This window comes from Myotis daubentonii, chromosome 18, assembly GCF_963259705.1.
Source record: "Myotis daubentonii chromosome 18, mMyoDau2.1, whole genome shotgun sequence".
Taxonomy (NCBI): Eukaryota; Metazoa; Chordata; class Mammalia; order Chiroptera; family Vespertilionidae; genus Myotis; species Myotis daubentonii.
The window spans coordinates 37,862,486-37,889,989 of NC_081857.1; the positions used below are offsets into that span (position 1 = coordinate 37,862,486).

A 27,504-nucleotide genomic window follows, 5' to 3' on the forward strand; every position below is an offset into this window, starting at 1 on the left:
AATATTTTCATCACTGCCACCCCCACACTAAACCTCATAAGAATTAGCAATCACTCCCCAGAAGCTCCTTCCTCCAGCCTTAGCAACAATGAATACACTTTCTTACCTCTATAGATTTGCCTGTTGTGGACATTTCATAAGCATGGAATGAATCATTCAAAATATTTTATTTAGTGACTGGTTTATTTCTCTCTCTTAGCTAATGTCAAGGTTCATCCATTCTTTAGCATGCTTTAATAATTTTTAAAATTATTTATTTAGATTAAAAAAAAATCCTCACCCAAGGATATATGTACTGATTTTAGAGAGAGGATGAGAGAGAAACATCAATGTGAAAGATAAACATTGATTGCCTCCTGTACATGCCCCGACTGGGGATTGAACGCACAATCTAGTTATGTGCCCTGACTGAGAATTGAACCTGCAACCTTTTGGTATACGGAATGTCACTCCAGCCAATCGGGCCACCCAGTTAGAGCAGTACTTAATTTTTTAAATTGCTGAATAACATTTCATTGTATGGACATATACCACACTTTGTTTACTTATTTATGAATATTTGGATTGTTTACACTTTTAGCTACTAGGATGTTATGTTGCTATCAAAGTTTGGGTAGAAGTTTTTATGTGGACATACATTTTCAATTATCTCGGGTATCTAAGTGTAATTGCTAGATCATATCCTCACTTTTTGTTTGACATTTTGAGGAACCGCCAAACTATTCCATACAGGTTGTGTTCCCTCTACTTTACCAAAATGGATCTTGTCAAGGACACTAGTGACTTCCATGTAGCTAGATCCAGTGATCAGTTGTCAGTCTTTTTAATTCATCTTCTTAATTTATCCATCAGCGAGAACATAGTTTCATGAGTCATTACTTCCTTTGAAAAAAATACTTAAGTGTTTTTTGTTTTTGTAAAATATATTTCATTGATTTTTTACAGAGAGGAAGGGAGAGGGAGAGAGAGTTAGAAACATCGATGAGAGAGAAACCGATTCAGCTGCTTCCTGCACACTCCCTACTGGGGATGTGCCTGCAACCAAGGTACATGCCCTTGACTGGAATTGAACCTGGGACCCTTGAGTCCGCAGACTGACGCTCTATCCATTGAGCAAAACCGGTTAGGGCTTAAGTGTTGTTTTTTATTAAAGAATCAATACATGTATGTTATAGAAAATACAATAAGCTAAAGTATTAAAAGTTGAAACTTCATATTCCCACTAAACTAAAAATAGATATTAAAGGCTATCAGTAAATATATATTAATTAAAGTCATAGATCTGGATAAACATCCCTTAGGAGGATAGGATAAATACAATCAATCTGTGGGCTCATCTAATGTCTGAGTACATTTAAAAATTGAAAAAACCAATGAAATGAATTTTGAGGATTAGAAGAAGAGAATATTAAATGAATTATATCTTGAATCATTCCTGACTAATATATCAGTATTCGTTAAATAAATTCAACTAAAATTATCCTAAGGACATTGCATCCACTTTCCAGTTCATTTCTTCTTTTTATTTAACCCATTTGTTTTAGCCTACTTTCTTTTGGGTTTTCTGCTTCTTTATTATTAAGGTTTTGCTGCTCATGAAATCCTCAAGCACCCATAATTCTTTCCATTGTACTTTATGATACAATATGTGGCTTGAATACTTCACAACAAAATTCCCTAAATATGCTGATGGTCTCAAACTCCTGCTCCTCATTCTGAACTTCACTTAAATTGGGGTTTTATCTTTACCACTCTACTAAAGCTTTTTTCCCCCTCAAAGTCTCTAACAATTGCTATTGTATGGTCAGTTGACACTTTCTCAAACTGTCTTTGAAATTTGTTCTTTGCTCTGTTTCCGTGTCACCAATCTTGTTTTCCTTCTACCATGTTGGTCCTTCTCAATCTCTGGCTGGTTCCTTCCCTTCTCCATGATCTTGGTAATGTTGGAATTTATTTTACATCTGCACTCACTCATGTGATGATCTCATCTGGTTCTCATGGATCAAAATGCCATCTATATCTGGGAACTTCCAACATTGTATCTCCAACAGCCTTCTTGACATTTCCACTTAAAAGTCTAATGGGTATCTCAGAGTTAACGCAGACCAAGTCCAGCTTCCGATTATTATCCACACCCAAAATTTGCTTCAACCAAGATAGCCAAGTGATTTTGTTAAAAGTATACGGAAGGGAAAAGGACCGAAAACCCAACAGAAAAATGAGAAAAATACATGAACAGATAATTCACCATAAAAGGTATAGAAATGGTCTTCAAACATGAAAATGTCTAAAAATGAATTCAAAATTGGATAGATGCAAGTTAAAATTGGATAAATTGTATTCATTCAGATACCATTTCTCGGTCAGCTGGAAAAGATTTAAGAATATGACAACACATTCTGTTTGCAAGGCTGTGAGGACACTGCTATGGGAATACAACTTGGTACAATTCTTTTGGAAGGAAATTTGGCAATGTCTAACAAAGCAATGTATTTACCTTTCAACCAATAAGACTAGCAATTGTATTTTAAGACGTGCCTCCAACAATATGAAAATCTATAATAATAAAAGCATAATATGCTCATTAGACCAGATGACCTTCTGGAAGAAGCCAGGGTTGCAAGGGAAGCCCAGGTCCCGGGTGCCAGAGGGAAGCTGGTGCCAGCAGCCAGGGGAAGGAAGGCCTACTCTTGCACGAATTTCGTGCATCGGGCCTCTAGTATATATATATATGTTTATTAATTACAATTTTGTTTTTAATTGCGAAGTGTTGAAAACAACTTTAATGCCCATTGATAGGAGAGTGGTTGAAAAATCCATGTCACACAGTAGAATACTAAGCTGTAAGAATGAGGAAGAGCTCTATGAACTAATATGTAATAATTCTCCAAGATATACGGTAAAATGAAAACAAAGAGTCTACAGCATACTGCCCTTCATATAAGAAAAAAGATATAAAAAAGTACATCTGTTCATTTATGTGAAAGAAATACAGAAAGGATAAACCAAAAACTAATGAGACTGACTAAGGAAAAGAGAAGAGGGGGTGGGGAATAGGTTAGCAGGGATTATGTAGAGTAACATTTCTCTAAACTTTTTCTATAGCTCTGACTCATAAAAATCACAGTAATGTCTTACATACCCTTCCCATATCCCCAAGCCAATTATTAAAACCAACTAGGAAATGGAGGGAACCCAAACTGGAATGCAGATACTAACAAATGTACTTGGAGATGTGGCCTCTAATGCAGTAGAAGTTAAATGAGATCAGAAGGATGGGGCCCTGATGAAATAGGGTTAGTGTCCTTATAAGATGAGATATTAGAGTGCCTCTACTATCAACCACCATCATCATGAATGCACTGAGGAACTAGCATGTTCTCACTGAAGAAAGGCCATATGAGGAGAGAACACAGAAAGGAGCTCCCATATGGCTGTCTTCTGACTTCTCATCAGAAACTCTACAGGTCAGTGGGAATGGTATGAAGTATTCAAGGTAATGAAAAGCAAGGATCTGAAACTAAGACTATTCAGAAAGGCTATCATTCAAAAGTAGTGAAATAAAGAGCTTCCCAGACAAAAACAATGCCAAAGGAGTTTATTACTACCAAATTTGCATTGCAAGAAATGTTAAAAGGACTGTTGTAATATATATATATATATACTAGAATCCTGGTGCATGACATTCGTGCACTGGGGGGCGGGGGTGTCCCTCAGCCTGGTCTGTACCTTCTTGCAGTCTGGAATCCCCCAAGGGGTCCTTAACACTGCCTCGGAGGCAGGAGAGGCTCCCACCACCACCACTGTGCTCGTCAGCTGTGAGCCCAGCCTCTGACTGAGTGGTGCTCCCCCTGTGGGAGCGCACTGACAACCAGGGGGTAGCTCCTGCACTGAGCGTCTGCCGCCTGGTGGTCAGTGAGCGTCATAGCTACTGGTCGTTCGCCATTGGGTCGATTTGCATATTAACCTTTTATAAATACAATAAAAGCCTAATATGCTAAATGTCCAGTCCAGTCATCCATTCAATCAAAGTGTAATATGCTAATGATATGCTAAGGCCGCTCAACTGCTCGCTATGATGTGCACTGACCACCAGGGGCATACAGTTGACCAGTTGCTATGATGTGCACTGACCACAAGGAGGCAGGTTCTCCAATTGATAGGTTAGCTTGCTGCTGGGGTCCAGCCGATCAGGACTGAGCGAGACGGGCCAGACACAACCTGGAGCCCTCCCGCAGTCCCTCCCGCAGTCCCTCCCTGGCTGGCCAACCTCCTGTGTCCCTCCCCGGCCTTGATCATGCACCAGTGGGGTCCCTCGGCCTGGATTATGCCCTCTTGCAATCTGGACTGAGGGACCCCCCCCCCCTCCCTGAGTTTACGAATTTAGTGCACTGGGCCTCTAGTAGACAGAAACATAGGCTTAAAGAATAAAAATGGCAATAAGTACCTATCAATTACTTAAATGTAAATGCTCCAATCAAAAGACATAGGGTAGTTGAATGGATAAGAAAACATTACCCATATATAGACTGTCTACGAAAGACCCACCTCAGGGATAAGAGTGAATGGATGGCCGTAACCGGTTTGGCTCAGTGGATGGAGCGTCGGCCTGCGGACTGGAGGGTCCCAGGTTCGATTCCGGTCAAGGGCATGTGCCTTGGTTGCGGGCACATCCCCAGTAGGAGGTGTGCAAGAGTCAGCTGATCGATGTTTCTCTCTCATCGATGTTTCTAGCTCTCTGTCTCTCTCCCTTCCTCTCTGTCAAAAATCAATAAAATATATTAAAAAAAAAAAAAAAAGTGAATGGATGGCAAATTTTTTTCCATGGGGGGAAAAAAAAAGCTGGGGTAGCAATACTTGTATCTGAAAAATAAACTTCAAAATGAAGGCTGTAACAGACAATAAAGATCACTACATAATGCTAAAGGGATTGATGCAACAGGATATAACCCTGGTAAACATATATGCCCCCAATATAGGATCACCTAAATATATAAAAAAACTTCTAGAGGACATTAAGGGAGAGATTGACAACAATATAGTCATATGAAGGTGATTTACTTCCAAATGTCTCATTCTAGTTTCAGGATCAGGAAAAAAGAATAAGGAGTCGAAATATTAGGAAAGCAGAACCTCTCTTATGTATTATTGGATTACTGGGCAAACTGCAGTAAAAGCTGATAAATTTTGGTTAGGAACAGTATTTCTGTTGGTGAAGAAGAAAGGTAACTGATACTGGGTATCGGCTAATAATGTCTGTCACAAAAACCATATCTACCATGTTTTGATGAAAGGTTTAGGCTATAAGAACAAAGAATGAATAATTATGAACTATTCAGACAAAAAAAATTAATGTTACCAAAAAGGGAGTAAGAATCATTCTTGAGTTTCTACTTTTTTTTCAGTAACACTAGGGGGAAAAAACTTTTACAGAGTTCTGAGAGGTAAAATGTAAATAGAGACTTTTCTAAATATCTAAGTTTTGAATAATATATGATATTAAAAGATATTCTCATTCTGGCCAGTGTGGATCAGTGGTTAGAGCGTCAGCCTGCATACTGAATGGTCTCAGGTTCCATTCCTGGTCAAGGGTTGCAGGTTCAATCCCTGGCCCCAGTGGGGGCTTATGTGCGAGGCAACCAATCTGTTTCCCTCTCTCACATCAATGTTTCTCATTCTCTCTGTCTCTGTCTCTCTCTTCCTCCTTCCCTTTCTACCTTCCACTCTCCAAAAAGCAATGGAAAAAAATAACCTTGGGTAAGGATTGAAGAAAAAGATATTGTCAAATATTCAAGAGCCTTGGAGATATGCTTACCTATTTTCCTGAATAAAATGACTTAAACATGTTCTATTACTATACAACTGCTCATTATTATGTCTTCTTTAAGAAAAACATTCCTACCTCTGGGAGTCTTTGTATTGTCAGCTTGGCTAGGTTGAACTACATTTCCAAGAATTTTCCTTTGCATATATTTCTAGTTAGAGACACTTGAGGAAGACTTGAAGGGCAAAATGAAGCAGCATTTTGTAGCTCACACACATTGTCTCTGATCTACTAGCTCATCTTATAGTCCTGAGGCATGACCAAGTCTGAAAGGACATCTCCTGGATCTTTAGCCTTTCTTACGTCTTGGTCAGGTGACTGTGTTTATCTCTGTAACAAAGAATCCAGTCTTCTGAAGGACATGCCTACCATCTAGGTCATAGATACCAAGAACTGACACAGGTATCAATCTGCCCCATGGCCCTCAGTTTGTCCCAGTGTGACCCAGGTTGTTCTTGCTCTCCCTCATGCTACATTCGTTTTTCCTTCTGACTTTCTGCCTTGTGGACTTCAAGTTCCAGAATCAGATCGAAAGAAAATAGCTCCTCACAAGGAGGTGAGATGGCCAGATTCCTGGTTCATAAGTAGAACCTCAACTACTGAGCCACACCAGCCAGACTATCCTATATAATAAAAGGCTAATATGCAAATTGACCAAATGGTTGCTATGATGCGCACTGACCACTAGGGGGCAGATGTTCAACACAGGAGCTGCCCCCTGGTGGTCAATGCACTCCCACAGGGGGAGCGCCGCTCAGCCAGAAGCCAGGCTCATGGCTGGCAAGCACGGCGGCTGTCGGGGGGAGCCTTTCCTGCCTCCATGGCAGCGCTAAAGTTGTCCAACTGCCAGCTTAGGCCCACTCCCCCAAGGAGACATCCCCCGAGGACTCCCAGGCTGTGAGAGGGTGCAGGCTGGGCTGGGGGACCCCTCCCCCCTGAGTGCACAAATTTCATGCACTGGGCCTCTCATATAAATATAAATTATATATATATATGTTAACCCCCACCCAAGGACAGTTTTTCCATTGATTTCTAGAGAGAGTGATGGTAGAGAGGGAGGGCGAAAGGGAGAGAAACATTGATGCGAGAGAGAGACATCAATTGGTTGTCACCTGCACACTCCCAGACTGGGTCCGGGGATTGAACCTGCAACCCATACACATGCCCTTGACCATGAGTTGAACCTGTGACCCTTCAATGTGCAGGCTGATGCTCTAACCACTGTGTCACATTGGCCACAGGTGTAATGTCCTTCATTGTCTCTTGTTATGCCCTTTGTTTTGAAGCCTATTTTGTCTGATATAATTATTGCTATCCCAGCTTTCTTCCCCATTTCCACTTGCATGAAATATCTTTTTCCATCCATTTACTCAGTCTCTGTGTATCTTTTGTTATGAGGTGGCTCTCTTGTAGACAGCAAAATATGGGTCTTTTTTTCATGTTCCTTCAGCTATACTATGTCTTTTGATTGGAGCATTTAAGTCATTTATATTTAAAGTGTATTGATAGATACATATTTATTGCCATTTTATTTTTTTAACTATGTTATTCTGTTTTATTTTTCTTCCCTTCTCTTTCTTCTTAAACCAGGCCCTTTAACATTCCTTGTAATCCTAATTTGGTGGTAATAAATTCCATTAGTTTTTTCTTGTCTGGGAAGCTCTTTATTTCTCCTTCAATTTTAAATGATAGCCTTGCTGGGTAAAGTTGTCTTGGTTGTACGTTTGGACGTATCTTTTTTTTTTTTTAATTAAATCTTTATTGTTCAGATTATTACATTGGTTCCTCTTTTTTCCCCCCATAACTCCCCTCCTCCCAGTTCCCGCCCCACCCTCCGCCCTCACTCCCCACCCACTGTCCTCATCCATAGGTGCACGATTTTTGTCCAGTCTCTTCCCGCATCTCCCACACCCCTTTCCCCCCCAAGAATAGTCAGTCCATTCCCTTTCTATGTCCCTGATTCTATTATGATCACCAGATTATTTATTCACTTGATTCTTAGATTCACTTGTTGATAGATGCATGTTTGTTGTTCATAATTTGTATCTTTACCTTTTTCTTCTTCTTCCTCTTCTTAAAGGATACCTTTCAGCATTTCATATAATACTGGTTTGGTGGTGATGAACTCCTTTAGCTTTTCCTTATCTGTGAAGCTCTTTATCTGACCTTCCGTTCTGAATGATAGCTTTGCTGGATAAAGTAATCTTGGTTGTAGGTTCTTGCTATTCATCACTTTGAATATTTCTTGCCATTCCCTTCTGGCCTGCAAAGTTTCTGTTGAGAAATCAGCTGACAGTCATATGGGTACTCCCTTGTAGGTAACTGAGTTTCTTTCTCTTGCTGCTCTTAAGAGTCTCTCTTTGTCTTTTGCTCTTGGCATTTTAATGATGATGTGTCTTGGTGTGGTCCTCTTTGGATTCCTTTTGTTTGGGGTTCTCCGTGCTTCCTGGACTTGTAAGTCTATTTCTTTCACCAGGTGGGGGAAGTTTTCTGTCATTATTTCTTCAAATAGGTTTTCAATATCTTGGTCTCTCTCATCTTCTGGCACCCCTATAATTCTGATGTTGGTTCACTTGAAGCTGTCCCAGAGGCTCCTTACACTATCTTCGTATTTTCGGATTCTTTTTTCATTTTGCTTTTCTGGTTGGGTGTTTTTTGCTTCTTCGCATTTCAAATCTTTGCCTTGATTCTTGCGCTCCTCTGGTCTGCTGTTGGGAGTCTGTATGGTATTCGTTATTTCAGTCCGTGTATGCTTAATTTCTAGTTGGTTCTTTATCATAACATCGAGGGTCTCATTAGATTTCTTGAGGATCTCACTACATTTATCGGCAGCTTCTAGACAGTTCTTAAGAGACCTTAAAAGTGTGGTTCTGAACTCAATATCCTCCATTGACAGTTTTGTCCTGTTTCTTTGTCTCCGCATTTTTTATGCTTTCTTGGTGCACTCCCTAGTGGTCTTTGTGCGCAGTCTTGTTGTAGTTAAGTCTTGATTGTTGTCGGCAACACCGGGGGTGATTTGACCTCCAGGTTAACTGGCTATGAGAGTCCTCTGTGTCTGCAGTGGGAGAGCTTCTGTGCTGGATCTCTAGGGCGGTGCTAATCTAGCATTTGCCTGGGGCTATCCGGCAAATGGCTCAGCGCAGGGCTTGGGCAGGGCGGGTCCCCGGGGATCTACAGGGCGGGCCGGAGTGAGCAGTTATGGCTGCTCTCAGTTCCGTCCCTAGGGGCTCTGCCTCACAGAGTCCCAGCAACCGCTGCAAACCTCGGAGAGAAAGCTGCCTTCGAGTTCCGACCGAAGCCAGACAGTCCCACTTCTCCCGTTTGAGTCTGGGTCCCTAGAGACTCTCCCGGATCTGGAGCTCAGAGTCTGAAACTCCCTCCCGATTGAAAACAACAACCACGCCCTCTGCCTCCAGCCCGCTCCGCGTGCACTCCGAACCTTAGTATTTCACTTCAGCACTGCGCCTCCTCTGAGTCTGGGTATGATATTCTCTTTCCTCCTAGTTGTAGAATTTCCACTCAGCCAGCCTTCCTGTGGTTCTGGATGATGTCCGTTCCGTCTTTTAGTTGTTTTTTGAAGTGGTTGTTCGAGGCAGCAATCTCCAGCGTTAACCTATGCCGCCATCTTGGTTTCTCTGGCCTGGACATATCTTTTTGAGGACATAACTTAAAACACTTCAGCTACATTCTGATTAATTTCCTCATACAAATGTTCCTCTTTATTAATCTCTCTTTAGTTGTATCAAATCTACTTAACATATTCATTTAAATTTCTAAATTTTTGTAATATTTTCAGTTTTCAAAATGTTTAGTCTTTAGTTTCTTCTGTGCACATATCTTAAGGCTGTTATTTATTTTTGTAAATAGAAAAATATGGCTGTTATATTTTGTGGGTCCTTTTCTATCATTTGTTGTTTCACTTGGTTCATAGTGCCTTATTTTCCCATTTTTATTTAAATTTACTAGAGGTTTGATGCACGAAATTTGTGCAAGGGGCTTGGCCCTTGCGGCCCTGGCTTCGTCCGGAAGAGCATCCTGAAGGTTGTCTGGACGGTCATTCTGCTGTTTGGCCGCCTGCTCTAATTAGCATATTATGCTTTTATTATGATAGATTGGAGTAACATTGTTTAATAACATAAGTTTCAGTTGAACAACTTTATACCTCATCTGTATATTACCCTGTGTGCTAGTCACCCAAAGTCTCGTCTTCTTTTGTCACCATATGTATTAACTTCTTTATCAACCCCCACCACTTTCCCCTATAGTAACCACCATACTGTTGTCTGTGTCTATGAGTTTGTTTTGTTTGTTCATTTGTTGCTTTTTGTTTTATATCTCACACATGGGTAAAATTATATAGTTCTTGTACTTTTTCATATGACTTATTTCACTTAGCATGATACTCTCAAGATCCATCCATGTTGTCTCAAATGACAATATTTCATCTTTTTTATGGCTGTGTAGTATTCCATTGTATATATGTACCACATTTTATTTATCCAATCATGGGTCAAAGGACACTTAGGTTATTTTCACATCTTGGCTATTGTGAATAATGCTGCAATAAACCTAGGGGTACATGAGTGTTTTCAAATTTTTTGGTAGATACCCCAAAGAGGGATTGCTGGGCATATGGTAGCTCTATTCTTAATTTTTTGAGGAACTTCCATATTGTTTTCCATAGAGCCTGTACCAATTTACATTTCTATCAGCAGTGTACAAGGATTCTCTTTACAAAAGATGCATTGATAAGGAGCTAGTATCCAAAATATATAAAGATCTCATACAGTTCAACAACAACAAAAACCAAAGAATCTATTTTAAAAATGAACAGAGGGCCCCAACAGACACTTTTTCCAAGAAGACATACAAATGACCAACAGACATATGAAAAGACACTCAACTTCACTAGCTATAAGGGGAGTGCAAACCAAAACTACCATGAGATACCACCTCATACCTGTTAAAATGGTTATTATCAATAAAACAAGAAGTGACAAATGTTGGAGAGGATATGGAGAAAAGGGAACCCCCGCATACTGCTCATAGTGTCTTATTTTCTCGTGTGTATAGTGAATTTGACAGTAGTTTCATTTTTTTAATGAAATGAAAAAATTTGCTTTTTTGAGGTTCATGGAAACCTGGTATTAAGTTGGCTCCTTCAGAAAATGTGTGAATTTTGTTTTTGCCAGAGCCTGGGATAACTTCTGGTTTGGGCTACTTTAAATTTTTAGTTTGAAAGTTTGAGGATGATGCAGACACTCTTCATTTACACTTTATATCAACATGATAGCCAGATTATGGATTCAACTTCTTAAGATGTTGCCTTCCTCTGCTAATTTGCCAAGTTTTAAACAAATTTTTATGTAATCTTTGGTGAAAAGGAGTGGTATTTATAGTTCACTCTTACACTAAAGTAGAGGCCTTTGGAGGTCTCTGACTTAAAAGAAAAAAGATCTCTCCTTAAACTCCCCACCTTACGTGGACACTGAAATTTGCCTCTTGCACTTTATGTGCTATGAGCCATGAAAACTGATACCCAAGTTGACCTAGTTTGGCAAACGCCCTCAAATTTCTTTTACCTCTCTGGTTCACACCATCAGTAGGTCTCTGGCTTGTGTATTCCTTATTTTATTTCTAGCACAACAGTGGTCCTCATAAAATGTTTCAAAGCTTTAATCTAGCATTTTAGTTGTTTATAATGGGAAGTTTAGTCTAGTAATATTGTCTGTTGTCCTACCAGAAATAGAACTCCTTTTCTTTCTTAATCTATTTGTATCTTTATTATTTTAGAAAATTGCCTATAGCACTTACATTTAAAAAAGTGATTGGCCTAAATTTTAAAAATCATATTCTGTTGCAGGCTTTAAAATCTTAACTGTGTATCTGAGGTTATGGCCCAATTTTTATTTATAGTTAATTTGTACATTTTTTTCTCTCTTTTTCTGACTTGATCAGGCCAAAGGTTAATAAAGGAAAATATATAGATTATTAAAATAAAACGTGATAAGATCTATGAAGTTTCTATGTGCGTTAGTTATGGAGGTGAACACAGGAGGCATTTTGTTAATATTTAAATGGGCACGTGTATGTAAAGTTGTCAGCACATTGTCTCATACTTGGAAAGACCTCAATAGATATTAAACTTTATAGTACTCGGGAAACTTTCCTTAGATAAAGGGGAAGGTAGGAATTTGTTATGCAGCAATGGATAACTAGTATTCCTGGCTTGCTGGTAAGGCAATCAGTATGATTCATGGAACATGCATTTGAGATATAGGAATGGGAACATAGTGATTGAGATCATATGCTATTTTATTTATTAAAGAGTTAAAATAGCTCATTAACAAAACCTTATGTGATAAAGAAAAAATATCAGAACTCTTCTGAATGTGAGTATCATCTGAACCACCAGAGATACTGGTCCTGGTGAGTTCTTCCACAGTTATGTAAATCAAAGGCTAAGAGATTGGCTGAAGTCGGGATATGAATAACTGCATAGTTTCTTCTGGAAGGACAGAATGAATGAATATGAAATTGAAATGAAACCCCACTATTTGTGAAGAGAGAATACTCTGTCATTCCCGTAGCCAAGGCCCACAGACAATGATCCAGTAAGTCTGGCCCCAGACATCCCTTCAGCTTGTGTCTTTCTTGACTTTGGAGTGAACTGGGCATGATTTAGAGACTAGAGACCTGACAATGACAAGATGCAAAAATTCGAGTCCTAGACCCATCCTTTGATCTTGGGCCATTAGTGCCACAGGTTCTCTTGGTCTCTCGTGTCTGAAAAATGCTCAGGTATTAGTGTCACCACTTCGAGTGGCATGGCTGCCACCATGAGTGGGTGAATGATATCCTGCTTCCAGAGATGGGAAATGCCTGTCCAACACCCTCTTCTCTGGTTGTGTGAGAAAGGGGTCAAAACAGGGAAGAGATGAGAGCGGGACAATGATGCCAGCCCGGGAGGTGATCATTTAGGCCTTCATGCTGTAGGTGGTTTTGGATTTCCAGAGATGAAACGAGTCTTTTCGGCAAAGGCAGTAGCAGGTCACAGCCCTAGGGCCTGGCTGGTTTTATCAATCTGGCAGTTCAGAGTCAGCGCAAAGGACATCCCCAACACCTAAGAAGAGTTGGGAAAATAGGAGATCTTTAACAGAAGAGGCCATCTCTCCCATAACCTCTGGCATCAGCCCCAAAATAAAAGAAAGTATCTGTTATACTGAGACCATCTTTCCTGCTATCAATTTAAATTCCTTCTCAGGTGTTGTCTCCTTTAGCTTTAGAATGGCGGTGGGGAGATTAGTGGGCCTGATGCTGGCAAGACAGGAGTATAGAGTCTGGGAACATCTCTTGTCTCCTTAAGTCTTTAAGAAACCTTAAGAAGCCCTCCTGTTGGAACAGGCATGTTCTGCACAAGTCAGCGCCTCATGCAATGAGTCATCTCTCCCTATGCCAGTCCCTATGGCAGTGATGGCAAACCTATGACACGTGTGTCAGAGGTGACACGCGAACTCATTCTTTTGGTTGATTTTTCTTTGTTAAATGGCATTTAAACATATAAAATAAATATCAAAAATATAAGTCTTTGTTTTACTATGGTTGCAAATATCAAAAAATTTCTATATGTGACACAGCACCAGAGTTAAGTTAGGGTTTTTCAAAATGCTGACACGCCGAGCTCAAAAGGTTCACCATCACTGCCCTAGGCTCTAATCCTCCTTGGTTTCCAAGCAGAGAAAATTGGTTTTTCTCTGAGCTCCTTGATTAAGTCTTAGCTAATCTGTGACATACCCAAAACACGTGGGTATAAAAATGGTAGAAACATCACATAATATAAAAGAAGACAAAACTCTCCCCAATTGATTCCTGCCTTGTCAAACTAAGCAGAGAAACAACAAGGAAATTAATTATAATTTTCATCATCAATTCCTGCTTAGCATATAAAGCCAATTTTTTTCAAGTCTGTTACAAGCTTTCCTCTTAAGGATAAGTTGACCAGATAGCTCTTATAGCATCTTTTCTGTCTGCTTGAAATTGCTAATAACATTATTTGCTACTTGACTTGTGGAGCTCACATTTATTGAGCACATTCTATGTAACTGGTACTGTTCAAAACTTTATAGGATGTAACACATTTAATCCTGAAAATAGTCCTATGGTTAAGCTCTTACCTGGATCACACAGACACAGATAGTGATGATGCCGATATACAGGAAGTTGGACTGAAACCACGATTTTGCTTTTATGTAGCAACCCTAGAAAAAATTACAAGTACAAATGATACCACTATATTATTCAACTTTATCAAGAGGCTTATTTGGGAAGATAGTTGTCTTTTGCCTTATGCCAAGAGACTTAAGCCAGGTGTTATATTTTTATCTTCTTTATATATAAAAATACAGTCATAAAGTAGAGAATATTGAACTGAAGATTTTTTGGGTGTTGTTATTATTACAATGATACCTTAAGTATAAGTCTTAAACCCTCACACGTGAGTTCAACTAACTCCTGAAAGGTATGCCAGCAACAGATGTCCTTATGTTCTTCGAATATTTACTGCTGACTTGAAATTAACAAACGGAAATGTAGGCAGTGCAATGCTAGGATTGGTTACGTTTCAGCTTCTGCTTCAAAAGCCAGTAAACCTATCAGGGTCCTACCAAGCTCCAGGGCAGTCGCTGGTTGGTAGGTGTCCCAGTCTTTCTTCAGACACCTAAAAAATTCCAGAGATTTCCAAACAACCCCAAGAGTGGGTAACATGGGGTAACAGCACCTTAAGGACTTGGTTGAGCTGGAAGATGATTTTGGCTGCCTCTCTGGGCCTAGTCTGGAGGTCCGAATCAAGTGGGCAGGTTGTTTCAACAGTTGCGCCAACTCTGTCTCCCCCAACCTCTCACTCCTTCCCTTATGATTCATCTCACTAAGGGGCTGGATGCTGCCATCTCCAAGGAAGGAGGGCAGAGAAAGTGGTAGAGGGAGAAGCTTTTCTACCCCAACCTTACAGATTTCACTTTCAGCCATAAGGAGACCCACTTCTTGCTCAGGAGAAATCAAGACATGATCCTCTGCCACTAGCACATACACTTTGCCCTCTAATGTATAGTGTAGGGCAGCACGCTTCTCCATGATGTCTCTAGTTGAATGAGCTTGTTTTTTGTTGTTTTGTTTTCTGATTTGTTTAGTTACCTGGGTTGTCTCCCAGGTCTCTATTTTGTTCAAGGCTCCCTGTTTCTGGGTGGGAGGACTAGGTCCCATATGACTGGAGTTTCTAAGGTAATTAAACATTCTATTAAAGAGGCAATAACAGAAACGTTGCCCCAAATTACCTTAACTTGTGGATCTTTAGGGCAAGTAGCTGGTGGGCCGCTGGTCCAATCACTTGTGCCATTTACACCACAACATTGCAGCTGAAAACCAAGCCCCCCAAAGATACGATTGTTAGAAAGTCAACAGAATGAAAACGAGGGCCTTGGAGAAAAGTGGGCCCTTCATATCTGACTGTGTAGCAGAAAATCCAGAATGGGCCTGACTACTACAGCTCCCGAGACAAAACGCTTTCAAATCCATCATACCATTGCATTCACATAGACTCCTTGAAGTTGAGAGGGCACGTTTACTTCATTCACACTTTACAGATCGAAAATTAGACACACAGGGGACTCTATAATGGAGGGATCAGGCTGATCTACCTACACCCACCAACCCATCTTGCGATCACAGAAAGTAAGACAATCAGACATTGGAAGCAATGAAGATGTCCTTTAGTAGGGGAACGGATAAATAAGCTGTGGTATATCCAGACAATGGAATATTATTTGGCACTAAAAAGAAATGATCAAGCCAAGGGAAGACATGGAGGACCCTGAAATGCATATGACTGAGTGAAAGAAGCCAATTTGAAAACACTATCGACTGTATGATTCCAACTATATGACATTCTGGAAAAGGCCAAACTATGGAGACAGTAGAAAGATCAGTGGTTGCCAAGGATGGGAGTAGGACGGGTGGGGAATGTGCAGCCTGCGGGCCATAGAAAGCCTGTGAAATCATTTGGTCTGGCCCTGCCAAGGCATTAGGGGTGAGTTTATTAAATGTTGGACCACATATAGCAGCTAATTTTTAAGTTGATAATTTTGTATGGCCCATGAAGGATGTTATAAATATCCAATGGCCCTCAGCAGAAAAAAAGGTTCCCCACCCTGGAGTAGGAGGAGAGATAAACAGGTGGAGCACAGAGGAGTTTCAGGGCAGTGAAATTGCTCTGTGTGATACTATAATGACGGGCATATGTCATTATACATTTGTCCATACCCATAGAATGCACAAGACAGAGTGAACTCTAATGTAGACTATGGACTATGGGTGATAGCGATGTGTAAATGTAGATTGATCCTTGGTTTTAAAAAAAAGAATTATTCTGTTGATAATGGGGGAAATGCATGTGTGGGGACAGAGGGTATATGGGAAATCTCTGTACCTCTCTCTGTTCTGTTTAAACCTAACACTGCTCTAAAAAATTAAGTTCTTAAAAAAAGAGGCTATTATCTTTATATTGAGTGGGTAAGATGATGTAACATCTAGTATTTGCTTTAATATATTCTAGCAAAAAAAGCAGAGGGGATTAGCTGAGACAGTGGCAAAATATTAACTATTGAAGCTGGGTGATATGTACCCAGAGACCCATTTTGCTATTATTCTGTTTATTTTCAGATATGCCAGAGAACTCTCCAGTAAAGAGACTTCTAAAGAGAATTGAAAAATAAAGAACTGGGGACTCAGAGAGGTTAAGTGATTTCCTCAAGGTCACCCAGCCCTGGTCTGGCTCTACTTCCTGTGCTGCTGCTTCTCCACACTGAGCAGGCACAGCAGGACCACGGCCCCATGTGGCCACAGTGGTGGTGTCTGCGACACAGACTATGCCAGTGCCAGGCTGGCTCCCTCACCCTTCTGTGTCCCCCAACACACCAAGGCAGGGATGCAGAGTTAATGTGGGTATTCGTGGATGGGGAGGGGGAATGAGGAATGGCGTGCTGATGGGCTAGGTATCAAGCAGGATTTGGGCTACTTAGGAATTCAAAAGAGATTTCTTGTATTATATCATTTCTGTTTTCAGGGAAATTTTGGAAAAGACGCAAACTAATCTAGTATGACATGTTTGGGTCTTCCTTAGTAGGACTTAAACCATGAGCCTATCTGAGTTGGTGAAGGATGAGAGAGAGACTGTAGACAACCCGATTAATCTTCTTTATGTTATGACCCACAACGTAAATAAGATTACCCAAATGACTTAAGGAAGAACCAAGGTGATTCTTGGCAAGCATATTTTGGACCTGACCTAGGGGCAATGGACCTTAGATTCTGAAACTCCCAGGAAAGGAAGTGCCTTTTAGCCTCCAGGGACCGAGGTTGGAGAATGAAGTCAGGGTTGAGCCGGGGAGGGAGGGGCCCATCTGCACTCACAAACTTCTGGATGGAGTCCCACGCCGCCCTGGTGCTGTTGTCCGAGTGGTATCGCTGGATGCTGTCAGTCAGGCCCTCCCGCACCGAATCGCTCAGCTGCACAGGGTGCATGCCAGCAGGGAGACAGTGTGAAAAGCAGGTGAGTTCAAGGAACAAGGAATTTCTAGGAGAGTTGAGCGGTCCCATTTGCCCCTCCCTTCCAAAGGGTCTCCTCAGAGCTACGGAAGGGAGGGGGGTTGGTCCTGGATATATTTTTTTTTTTTTGCATGGGGAGAAGTGCTGAGGGTGAGATGGCACTGAAGGAGGAAGCGCACAGCGGTCACTTGTGCTTCCAGAACTCTTTTAAAGGAGGAAAGGGCCAGTCAGAGGCTTGGCTCTCAGGCACATTCTGTATTGCCAACCCATGGAGCAAAGTAGGCTGGGGGAAGATAGACTTACTTCCACTCTTCTTCCTTCTTATCCTTCAAAGAACCACGCACATGCAATATCCTTCATGAAGTTTTTTCATCTCCCCAATTATAATTAATCTCTTTCCTCCATCCTTCCACTTTCTTCTACCTCTAATTATAGGACCTATTTTGTGCCAACTTCTTCTCCACGGCCCACTCCCCATGCTCTGCAATAGGACAAGGTGCTCTGTATAACTTACCTTCTGTTCATACACGAAGAGCAGGATGGCCAAGGTCACCTCAGCGAGGAGGATGATCAACAGCAGGACAAAGAACTGGGGCAAAGCAGAGACATGCTCACAGCACAGAGCCCAGTTCTTCCCCTATTCCCACTGCATCCTGGGAGCATCCAGTCACGTCTCCGCACAGGTGCAGGAGCTTCTTGTTCCTGCCTGTTGGGCCTTCACAAACCCCCTCTTGTCTTGTGAGGAAAATGTATTCTTTTCCTACAACTAGATTCCAAGACTCTAGAGGGCAGATCAGCACTCAGAAGAATCTAGCGACTAGATTTTCCATTAGTTAGTGACTCCGAAAATATAGACTGATGCCAGGAGGATTTAGGCAGGTGCCAACCTTATGCTTCTGAGATGCCAATCTCCTGCTCCTCTGATTTCCCTGTGCCCATAGGGGAGCTGCCAAAAAACATCTTGCCTGGGCCTTAAGTCATGAAGTCCCCCCTCCCCCCGACACACACTTAGGGCCCCACCTCTCCTGCGAGAGACTCACCGACATAAGCAGGCACTTGTTCTCCTTGATGGAGCCCATGCACCCCAGGAAAGCAACCACCATGATGATGGAGCCCACGATGACAAGCACGTTGCCCAGCGTGAGGGAGGGGAGGTTGTGGAAGAGGGCCCCAAAGTTGTTGTGGACCAGGAAGTAGATCCCAAAGCCCAAAATGCAGCAGCCGCAGAACTGAAAGGAAGAATGCCACAGCGTCCTGAGGTAAAACACGGTCCTTGGGGACCGCCTCACAGTCTCATTTACTTGAGATTAGAACCCCCTTTTGCCATGAGCTTCATCAGGACTCTGATGAACAGCCTCTTTCCCCTAGAAAAGGGGTGATCCCAGCTTCTTCCTGTGATGTCCCCCCAGGCCTCATCCTACCCAGATCAGACACCAGGGGAAGCTCACTCCTGTGAGCAGCACAGTCTTTTCAGGCCTCAGATTCCTACTCCTTGCCCCTCAGCTGCTTACACACGGCCTTCCCTTTGGAAACCACAGCCATGTCGAGTGGAGGCCCTCTTTCAGAAGTGCATCTTGCGAGGCAGAAAACCGGAGAAGCCAACTTCTACGAATGTTCTCATAGAAACATGAGTACCAACTCATATCTGAAATTCATTGGCTAAGTTTGGTACAGTGAAACCTCCCCAGAGCTTTCCTTTCAATCAGCTCTTCTAAGATGTCCAGGGGGCACATAACATCTAGGAAAAAAGAGGCACTCAATACACAGTGTAGAGCAGCCGTGGGCAAACTACAGCCCGCGGGCCGGATTCGGCCCGCTTGAAATGAATAAAACTAAAAAAAAAGAAAAAAGACCGTACCCTTTTATGTAATGATGTTTACTTTGAATTTATATTAGTTCACACAAACACTCCATCCATGCTTTTGTTCCGGCCCTCCCGTCCAGTTTAAGAACCCTTGTGGCCCTCGAGTCAAAAAGTTTGCCCACCCCTGGTGTAGAGTCTCTGGTTTCTTACCCGTAGATGTCAGCAGCGAGTTGGAATAACCTAAAGTCCCCAGAGAAACAGCATCCCCTTCCATTGATACCTTTCAATTACACTGTGGCAGGATGCCAAGAGGGGAGGAAAGTGTCATTCCCTTCTTCTTAGGCTAGGTAGACTGCACATGACGCAGGCGTGCATGAATTCACTCCACACAGTGCTCTTCAGCAGGGGGGAGAGAGGTAGAGCATACCTGGGCGGAGGCGAGCTCGGCCATGCTCAGAAGAGGCTCACTTACCCAAAAGAGCAAGTTGAAGAAAAACAGGACATACTTCAGCAATTTCAAGCTGCTCATGCCCATCCTGGGATATTCTTGCACTAAAAAGGAGAAGGTGATAAAGACAGTGTAAGTGACCTGGTCCTGCAAGTTGGTTCCAAAGATCAGCGGGCACAAATATTCAGTGCAAGGATCTCTAGCATTACCTTGGGTTGGAGCTGTGACTCTTCTCTGGAAAGTTTCCCCAAACTTCCTGCTCTCTTAGTCTCTGAACTCAGGTACCAATTGGCTCCTATTGGACACTCACTTTTGCTTCAATTCATCAAGCTAAGGATGCTTAACACTGAATTAAGCACGCTAGGAGTAAGCAATATAGCCAGGAGGGCAGGTCACAGTGACACAGTGTCCCAGTGCTCAGGGACTAGTGCCTGGGTACTTACTCAAGAAGGCAGCACTGAGGTCAGGGCGAGGCTGGTCAGTTAGCTGTGGACATGGCTGGTGCCTTGATCAGCCAGTCGCTTAAGTGCCCGGAGATGCACCTATACACTACATGTAGTCTACATAGCTCTTCACATGGAAGTGGGGGAACATACTTATGCCTCATTTATTCTTTTACTGAAGACATTGATGGTGTTTTTGTTCTAAGATGCTGTGGGAGAAGCAACTGTAACCAAGCAGTCGCTACCCTCCAGGAGCTGTCAATCTTACAGCAGAGCTAAAACTGGCCAACAGCTGACCCGTGGAACAATGGAAGAAGACAGCAATGAAAATGAAAACTTTTTTAAAATATGTATTTTTATTGATTTCAGAAGAAGGGAGAGAGAGAAACATCAATGATGAGAGAGAATCATTGATCGGCTGCCTCCTGCATGCCCCTACCGGATCAAGTCCAAAACCCAGGCATATGCCCCAATAGGGAATTGAACCATGACCTCCTGGTTCATAGGTCAACATTCAACCACTGAGCCACGCTGACCAGGCAAAAACTTGAACTTTTAAAAAATAGATATTTTGTTTTTTGTTTTCCTTGATGAGGACATCAGTGTTCAAAGTCTAGTCCTCAACTGTAGAGATCCAGACACACAATTTTTAATTTCTCTCAGTGTTAATGGGGCAACCATAGGTAATACCTTAATCAATAAAGAAAAAAATTAAAAATAAAACAAAACCTCAATGGCAAGAAAGCAAACAATGCCATTTAAAAATGGGCAAAAGAGCTGAACAGATACTTCACCAAAGATACGCAGATGGCAAATAAGTAAATGACAAAGCACTCTACTCCAGTAGTCATGCAGGAAATGTAAATTAAAACCACAATGAGTGAGGTACCAGGGCCCACCTCCTAGAATGACTAAGAGAAGAGAAAAGAAAAACAGCCGAGCGTACCAAGGGTGGATGAGGATGTGGTGGAGCTGGGACTCACGCGCTGTGGGTGAGAATGGAAAAGGGTACATCCACTTTGAAAAACCGTTGGCCAGTTTAGTAAAAAGTGAAACATAACTCTTATCAAATGATCCAGCCATCCCACCCAATGTCTTTATCCAAGACAAATGAACACATACGCCCATACACAGACTCGTACAGAAATGTTTCCAGCAGCTTTATTTGTAATAGCTCAAATCTGGAAATAATCCGAAGGTCCATCAATAGGTGAGGGGATAAATAAACCGCGGTACAACTATATCATGGTGAACTACTTGGAAATAAGAAAGAATGAACTGCCAACACATGCTACCGCATAGATGAACTAAAAAATAATTATGGTGCGTGAAAGAAGGTTGACATAAAAAATACATACTCTATGATCCCAATTATATCAAATTTTAGAAAATGAAAGCTAACCTATAGCAACAACGAGCAGATGATAAATTGCTTGGGAGGTGGAGGGAAAGAAGAGGGGGAGTAAGGGAGGGCAAGAGAAAGGGTGGCAAAAGACCACACATATTCCTTGGGGAGTGACGCATGTCATCTTGACTGTAGGGACGGTTTCAGCACGTATACATGTGTCAAAGGCCCTTGCTAATTCGCACCTGCCCATCTCTCCAAACTCGTGGCAACAGCCCCTGTCTTATACTGTAAACCTTAACAAGTGACATTGACTATTTGTCACTACCCTTCCTTCCTTAGCTTGGCTCACGTGGTTTCCTGGAACTGCCCCTTTCTCTCTCTCTGACCCCTCAATTTGGTTAGCAGTTAATCACCCCGAGACTCAGGTCACTTGTTGTCACTTTCCCAGGAAGCCTTCTCCGGTTCTGTCTGATTCTTCGTGCCCAACCCTCACTCCCACAGGGTGACACTGCAGCTCCGGTATTGTACTGAGCACCTTGCTTTGTAATGATCCCTCCGGTCACTAGGATGGGAGCTCCTTGAGCGTAGGAGCTGGTTTATTTACCTGCGAACCCTCAAGGCCTAGCACAGAACCTGATTACTCTTAAAAATAACTGACTGTTGGATGAACAAAGGACTGGAATTTTCCTCCTTGACCCTAAATAATCCAGTGAGTGGAATGACCATGACATTGCAGCGTCAGGAGCCTTGGGCTTAAGATTTATTCTGCCAGTAAACGAATCTTTTGGGCACAGGCAAATAGCTTACCCCGAAGGAGATGAGGCCAGATGCCCCCTGGAGTCACCTCCTCCCCACCAACCTGGGATCCTGTGACAACTGCGTCAGGTCCCTGTCATCGCCTTGTCCACAGAGGACCCACTAAGGAGGTGCCCACAAACCTGGGGATCTCCCCACTGATTCTTTCCTTCGCAGACGGGAGGTAGGACCTCTGCTTTCTCCTCTGGTTTTCCCACTTACTCACACTCACCTCAACTGAGGGAGAAAAGCTGCCCATTTGGTGAAGATCAGCATTACTGTTACCACTTGCATGGATGGCCCCAGCTCTCTCGGAAATCAGAGACCGCGCCACTTCCCCCCCCCCTCCCGTCCCCCCCCCCCCCGCCCCTTCCTTCACTGCGATGGGCCAGTTATTGAGCTCCTGCCCCTTCACTCCTGCCAACCCCACCGCCTGGGAGACCCCACACCCTCCACAGTCAAGGTCGCCACACCCAGTCCCATGACCCAGGGCTCTGCAGAGTAATTCTATGATGTCAGTTTCCAGGAAAGCTCCGTGATTGAACTGCAGCCAGCTGTGGTCACCTCCCATGGCCCAATGTGGAGGCCACAGAGGAAGTTACCCTTGCTTTCCTCCCAGCAGAGCGCTGGGGCAGGTAGAGTCTTGTGGATTCTAGCTCAGTCTCTCTCTTTGCTCTGACCCACACCTGCTCCCTCTAATCTGGTCTTGAGTTTAATCCAGTTTAGCGGTGGCTAAGGTTGGACGGAAGTCTTGAGAAACTATCTGTCGTTGATCTCCAGCCTTATCTGATCTGATCTTAGAGACCAGTCTTGAGTCATAGCAAGACAGCCGTGGTGTCACACCGACTGTGACATTTATGAGATGTTAATAGGACCTCAAACACAAACAATAGGGAGCGAGAGGAATCGACTGGTCAAATAATTTTGGAAGTAAATGGGATTAAAAGACTGAGATTCTACCACAGAATCTTCATTTAGGAGAACAAACCATGGGATCATTCTTTAATGCCTCTGTTTGCTTGTGATACAGAGTGAATATGGAGCCATGAGTTCAAATTTACTTGAACACCTTTCAAAAGATGTGAGATGTCAAAATCATTCCTCAACTAGTTCCGAGATGGGAAATGTCAAACAAAAGTTTGACAAATTAAACCTACATTAAATCTATGATCTTAAATTGTCAAACATATTGATTTCAAATGACCTGGATTTGTAGTTAAGTTATATTTTTATTTTGCGTATGTTAAAATGCACCGGAAATGCCTTTATGTGAGGAAGGAGCGCAGTCCAGTGAAGCCTATTTAGTGAGAAGCCAGGAGAAAAGGGCGTATTGGGTCGTATGAGGAGAGAGCATTCCACGGACAGTCAGGGAAGATTCTAAATAGTTAAGAGGGTTTATGGCTTTGGACAAGTCACCTTAACTGAAAAGTAAGTCGATTGGAATGTCCTATTGGCTAATCTGTGCTGGGCTCTCACAGTGAGTTGGGTGCTTTATTTGAACCTACACAATCTCCAAATTAAGTAACAACATCCTTATAAATACTTGGCCGACAACACCCCCATTTTAAATAATTCTAGAAGTGTATCCTTGTGGCACCCTTTCTCTACAACAATTCTTGGCGAGCCCAGAGGATGTATCGCTGCTGCTGCTTGGGGGGGGGGGGGGGGGCGGGGGGCGGGGGAGCGGTCCACGTGTGCTGGTGAAATGGGGCGTGGGGCGAGGCCTCTGTATCCCGGCACGGAGACGCACGGCCTCCACTCTGCGCGCTCCCCGACTGGTTTTAGAAACACGTTGTCTGCCTCTTTCCTACCCTCTCCTGCCAAGCTGCCTCCCACCCCCATGCCGGCTGCCATCTCTGCTACTGTGCCCCCGCCCCCTCCGCCCACCGGAGGCCGCTTGGCACCGCTGTCTCATTTCTCTGTGACTTGGCTTCGGCGCTCGGCACCTGCAGGGGCAGCTGGGCCCCGGAGCTTCCCGAGGACAAGTGCCCAGTGTCTAGGCCCCGGTGAGGGGCCTGCATCACACGCCCGCTCGGTACAGGAAGTGCCCTGGACTGAATAATGTGGGGGCATGAGCCAAACCACCGAACTGAACCAGCACCGCGCTTCCTGGAGCAGAAGCGGAGGGAGAGAGCGGCTGTAACCTCGCACACAGCTCCACCCTTCGCTCTAACCGAGGCCAGATCTAGGTTGAGGAGGAAAGCATCTGCCTCTTCACCCCCACATCCACCCCTGTCTCATCCATGCTGCCACGTGGCTGTCTCCGGAGAGCCCCCCCTTCCCCCCTCCCCCACACAGGGCGAGGCTGAGGACCCGCCTGGCTACTGACCTCGCCTTCCACTCAGGGGCTGGGGTGCTAGAATCCAAGTAAGACAAAGAGATTTCCACTTCCCGGGGCCCCGCAGCCGTGGCCTGTTACACCCCAGCCTGGCCTGCTCTCCCTTATCGCATGCCTGGGGCGCACAGGTCCTGGGGCTGCGTTGCTGGGTTCTGTCTGGAATGCCATTACCCCAGTCTCCATAGCAGACCCAGACTTCTCTGAAAAGGACCCCGAGCGGCCCCCCTCTCCCAGGGGGTCTTGGGCACGCTCCCCAACGCCTCCATTCTGGGCTCACTGTCCCACTTACTGTCGAAAAGATCAGGCTGTGTGGTGTGAGCTGTATCTGTGCTGTCCTCCGTGCCAGACTCTACGAGCGCCTTGCACTTGAGAACCACACCCGTTAGTTAGCCGTGTCTCCAGCACCGAGCACAAGGCCTCAGCCCTGGGGGTGAGGCGAGAACAGGCCTCGGCGAAGTCTGAACCTTCTGAGCAGTCAGAGGTCAAACTGAGGACGGAAGGAACGCAGACCACAGTTTGACCTTCCCAGGTGGTGTCTCCTGGGTTCCCATAGTTCTCCTGGGGGGAAGGGGGGAGTTGTGAAGAGATGGGCTTCGAATCCTTCCCTGGGGTGTAAAGGCGCCCAATCCTTTCATTTTAAGGCTAAATATTGTTAACCGGCCCCCACAGGAAACCCCACAGGAAATCAAGTTTTAGCTCAGCCTCTGCGCCAATTCAACCGCAGTTTCAAAACAGGGCAGATTCGGGTGGCGATTGAGAAAGCAAAACTTCTCTGTGTAGCCAGCAGCTAAGATTCTGCTTTTGCTCAACTGGCTTATCTCCTCTGGGAGTTCCTTAGGACGGGGGATTGGCTGGACAAACACCCTCCCACCTTCCCAGCCCCTCCCTGGCCCCCAGCATCTTCCGAAGCACAGGGTCTGGCCCCAAGCATTCCTAACTCCTGATTATTAAGTAACTTTGTTAAACAGTCCAGTGTTTATTTTTAAACTCAAGGTTCAATAGCCCCCCGAGGTGCTTTGGGAATCGAACCCTCTGCCGGATGCCCGCCGAGCACGGTCAGGTGGGTGGTCCCGAGGACTCTGCTCTGCCCGCCAGGAGGCACTCTTGCAGGTCCTGGAGGGAGAGAGCTCTAACGGTGCCCTGACCCCCAGCCGGTATGGTGGCCACGGAAAGCCAAGACCGAAGCTTGGCCAGGCCTTTCTGAGTCCACGAGACCCCGATCCTCAGTTATGGGGCGTGCCGTTGCCACGCCAAGTTCCACCGGTTGGCGCACGGCATATGTATGCGCAGTCACGTTTTGTACACCACGGAGACGTTTCTCTGGGGGAACTCAGGATCACAGTGCCCTTGCTGCCCTTTGAAAACCACCAGTCTAAGTGCCCCTTAGGGATGTCGCCTTTCGCCTGTGAGATACAGGGGCTGAAGGCGTCCTGTGCGCCCGACCGAGCTGGGCGCTGGGGTCTGTAGTGATGGCTCTGAGGCCTCACAGCGGGAGCCACTGACTTGACTTTGGAAATTTCTCTCCCGCAGAAGACCTGCGCCCCCAGCTGCCTTTCCAAATGGCCCTGGCTGTTGGGTTGGTTCTCTGCTCACTTGAAAATCCCCAGACCCATCTCCCAACGACCGACGGGCCTGTAGGAGGTGGGCCCAGGGGCCTGTAGGAGTCGGCCCAGCTTCATCTCTCACAGGAGGTTCCAGGCGTCAGGAACGCCTGGCCCAAAGCGATCTCAGATCCTGGGAACCCAGTTCCTGAAAAGCCTTTCTGGCCGGTTTGCCTTCTGAGGGACCACTAGGATCTTGCCGATCTTTCTGCTTCCTGTGCAACATTCGTGAAACAGAAGCAGGTGATTGTAGGGTGACTAGAGCGGTGCCTGGCGGCTCCTGAGAAGACACCTTCCCCCATGTTACCTGGCTCAGGTCTCTGCTCTCAAGCCCAGACTGCAGTGTCCCCAATCTTACCTTCTGTGGGTGCTGCTCCTCAGTCCCCTAGGCAGATTTGATGATTGTCCTGGAGGCGCTGCGACAAGGCTGGTTGGCGACAAGGGTGCCCGGGGCTATCTGAGTAAAAGGAGAAGTGGAGGGGGAATCAATGTCATCACACTGCAAGGACAGGAAGCCCAGAGGAGGCGAGGGAGGAAGTGAGGCGGGCCCGCCCCCTTGAGACTCAGAGAGGCAGTCCTTCCCTGAGTCTTTTTAGAAATCTGCTCCCCCCTGACCCGCCCAGATACCTGCACTGGCTTTTAGGAAACAGGAAAATGCCAAGACCAGGCTGGTTCAGGCACGAATCTGCGAGCAGGGTGGGCGCTTGGGTGATGTGGGCATTATTATTTTTGTCTGGAAAAGCTCAATCAAGGTGGCAGCTCAGAATTACCCATGGATCTGTTTGAGAAGGAGTTTGGCCTCACCAGCAGTTTCCATTCAGGCAGACCGAGATCAGAGCGCAGGCCAGAAATCAACGCTTTAAAACGTTTTCTAAGACTGAGATTTAGGAATATCCGTTAAGCCTTCTCCCCACCCGCCCTCTGGCTGCCTTCCGGGAGCTCTCTAGTCTCCAGGTCGATGGGGCGCCGTTCCCAGACTTCGGCATCTCAGGCTGGAGGTCAGCCCTCAGGCACCATTCAAGGGACACGGGTAGAAATGATGGGGTTCACAGAGGGAAGAGCCCGGATTTAAAGCCCAAAGATCTGGGTCTCAGTCCCCGCTTCGTCTGTTAGCCGTGCGAGACCAAGCCGACCTCAGCCTCCCAGCTTCGGGTTATTAATTCTAATTTAAAACAATAATAACAACAGGAAGGGAGCCACTTTAAAATGGAGCCGGAGCTGCCCTCCTGGAGGGACTGCCTCGCTCGCACGTCTTACTCCTCAAACCTTTGGAATGATGGGACCGGGCCTAAAGCAACACTGTGT

At 44.4% G+C, this 27,504-nt stretch overlaps 2 protein-coding genes across 2 annotated transcripts in view; both read right to left on the reverse strand.

Moving 5' to 3' along the window:
* The window catches only part of LOC132221370 (acidic mammalian chitinase), a 147,592-nt gene extending 138,198 nt beyond the window's left edge, over positions 1 to 9,394 (reverse strand). The window contains exon 1 of the mRNA XM_059675645.1: positions 9,264 to 9,394. The gene's annotated coding sequence lies outside the window, so the exon portion shown is untranslated. The remainder of the gene's footprint in view (positions 1 to 9,263) is intronic.
* Positions 9,395 to 12,121: 2,727 nt separating this feature from the next.
* Positions 12,122 to 26,718, reverse strand: CD53 (CD53 molecule). Its single transcript, XM_059675646.1, has 8 exons — positions 26,558 to 26,718; positions 19,699 to 19,778; positions 18,463 to 18,651; positions 17,937 to 18,011; positions 17,288 to 17,383; positions 15,154 to 15,234; positions 13,999 to 14,082; positions 12,122 to 12,947 (listed from the first exon to the last, which is right to left on the reverse strand). Exons 2-8 carry the CDS (start codon positions 19,759 to 19,761, stop codon positions 12,876 to 12,878), a joined length of 660 nt encoding a protein of 219 aa, XP_059531629.1. The 5' UTR covers positions 19,762 to 19,778; positions 26,558 to 26,718; the 3' UTR covers positions 12,122 to 12,875.
* Between the last annotated feature and the right edge of the window lie 786 nt (positions 26,719 to 27,504).

Bases quoted from the DNA above. Each gene is read 5' to 3' on its own strand.
- CD53 (XM_059675646.1), bottom strand. From the start codon at position 19,761: ATGGGCATGAGCAGCTTGAAATTGCTGAAGTATGTCCTGTTTTTCTTC. The intron at 17,384-17,936 runs GTAAGTTATACA...CACCCTGTGCAG, and splicing joins TCTTCGTGTATGAACAGAAG to CTGAGCGATTCGGTGCGGGA. The intron at 12,948-13,998 runs GTAAGAGCTTAA...AACTCTTCTTAG, and splicing joins TCTGTGTCTGTGTGATCCAG to GTGTTGGGGATGTCCTTTGC.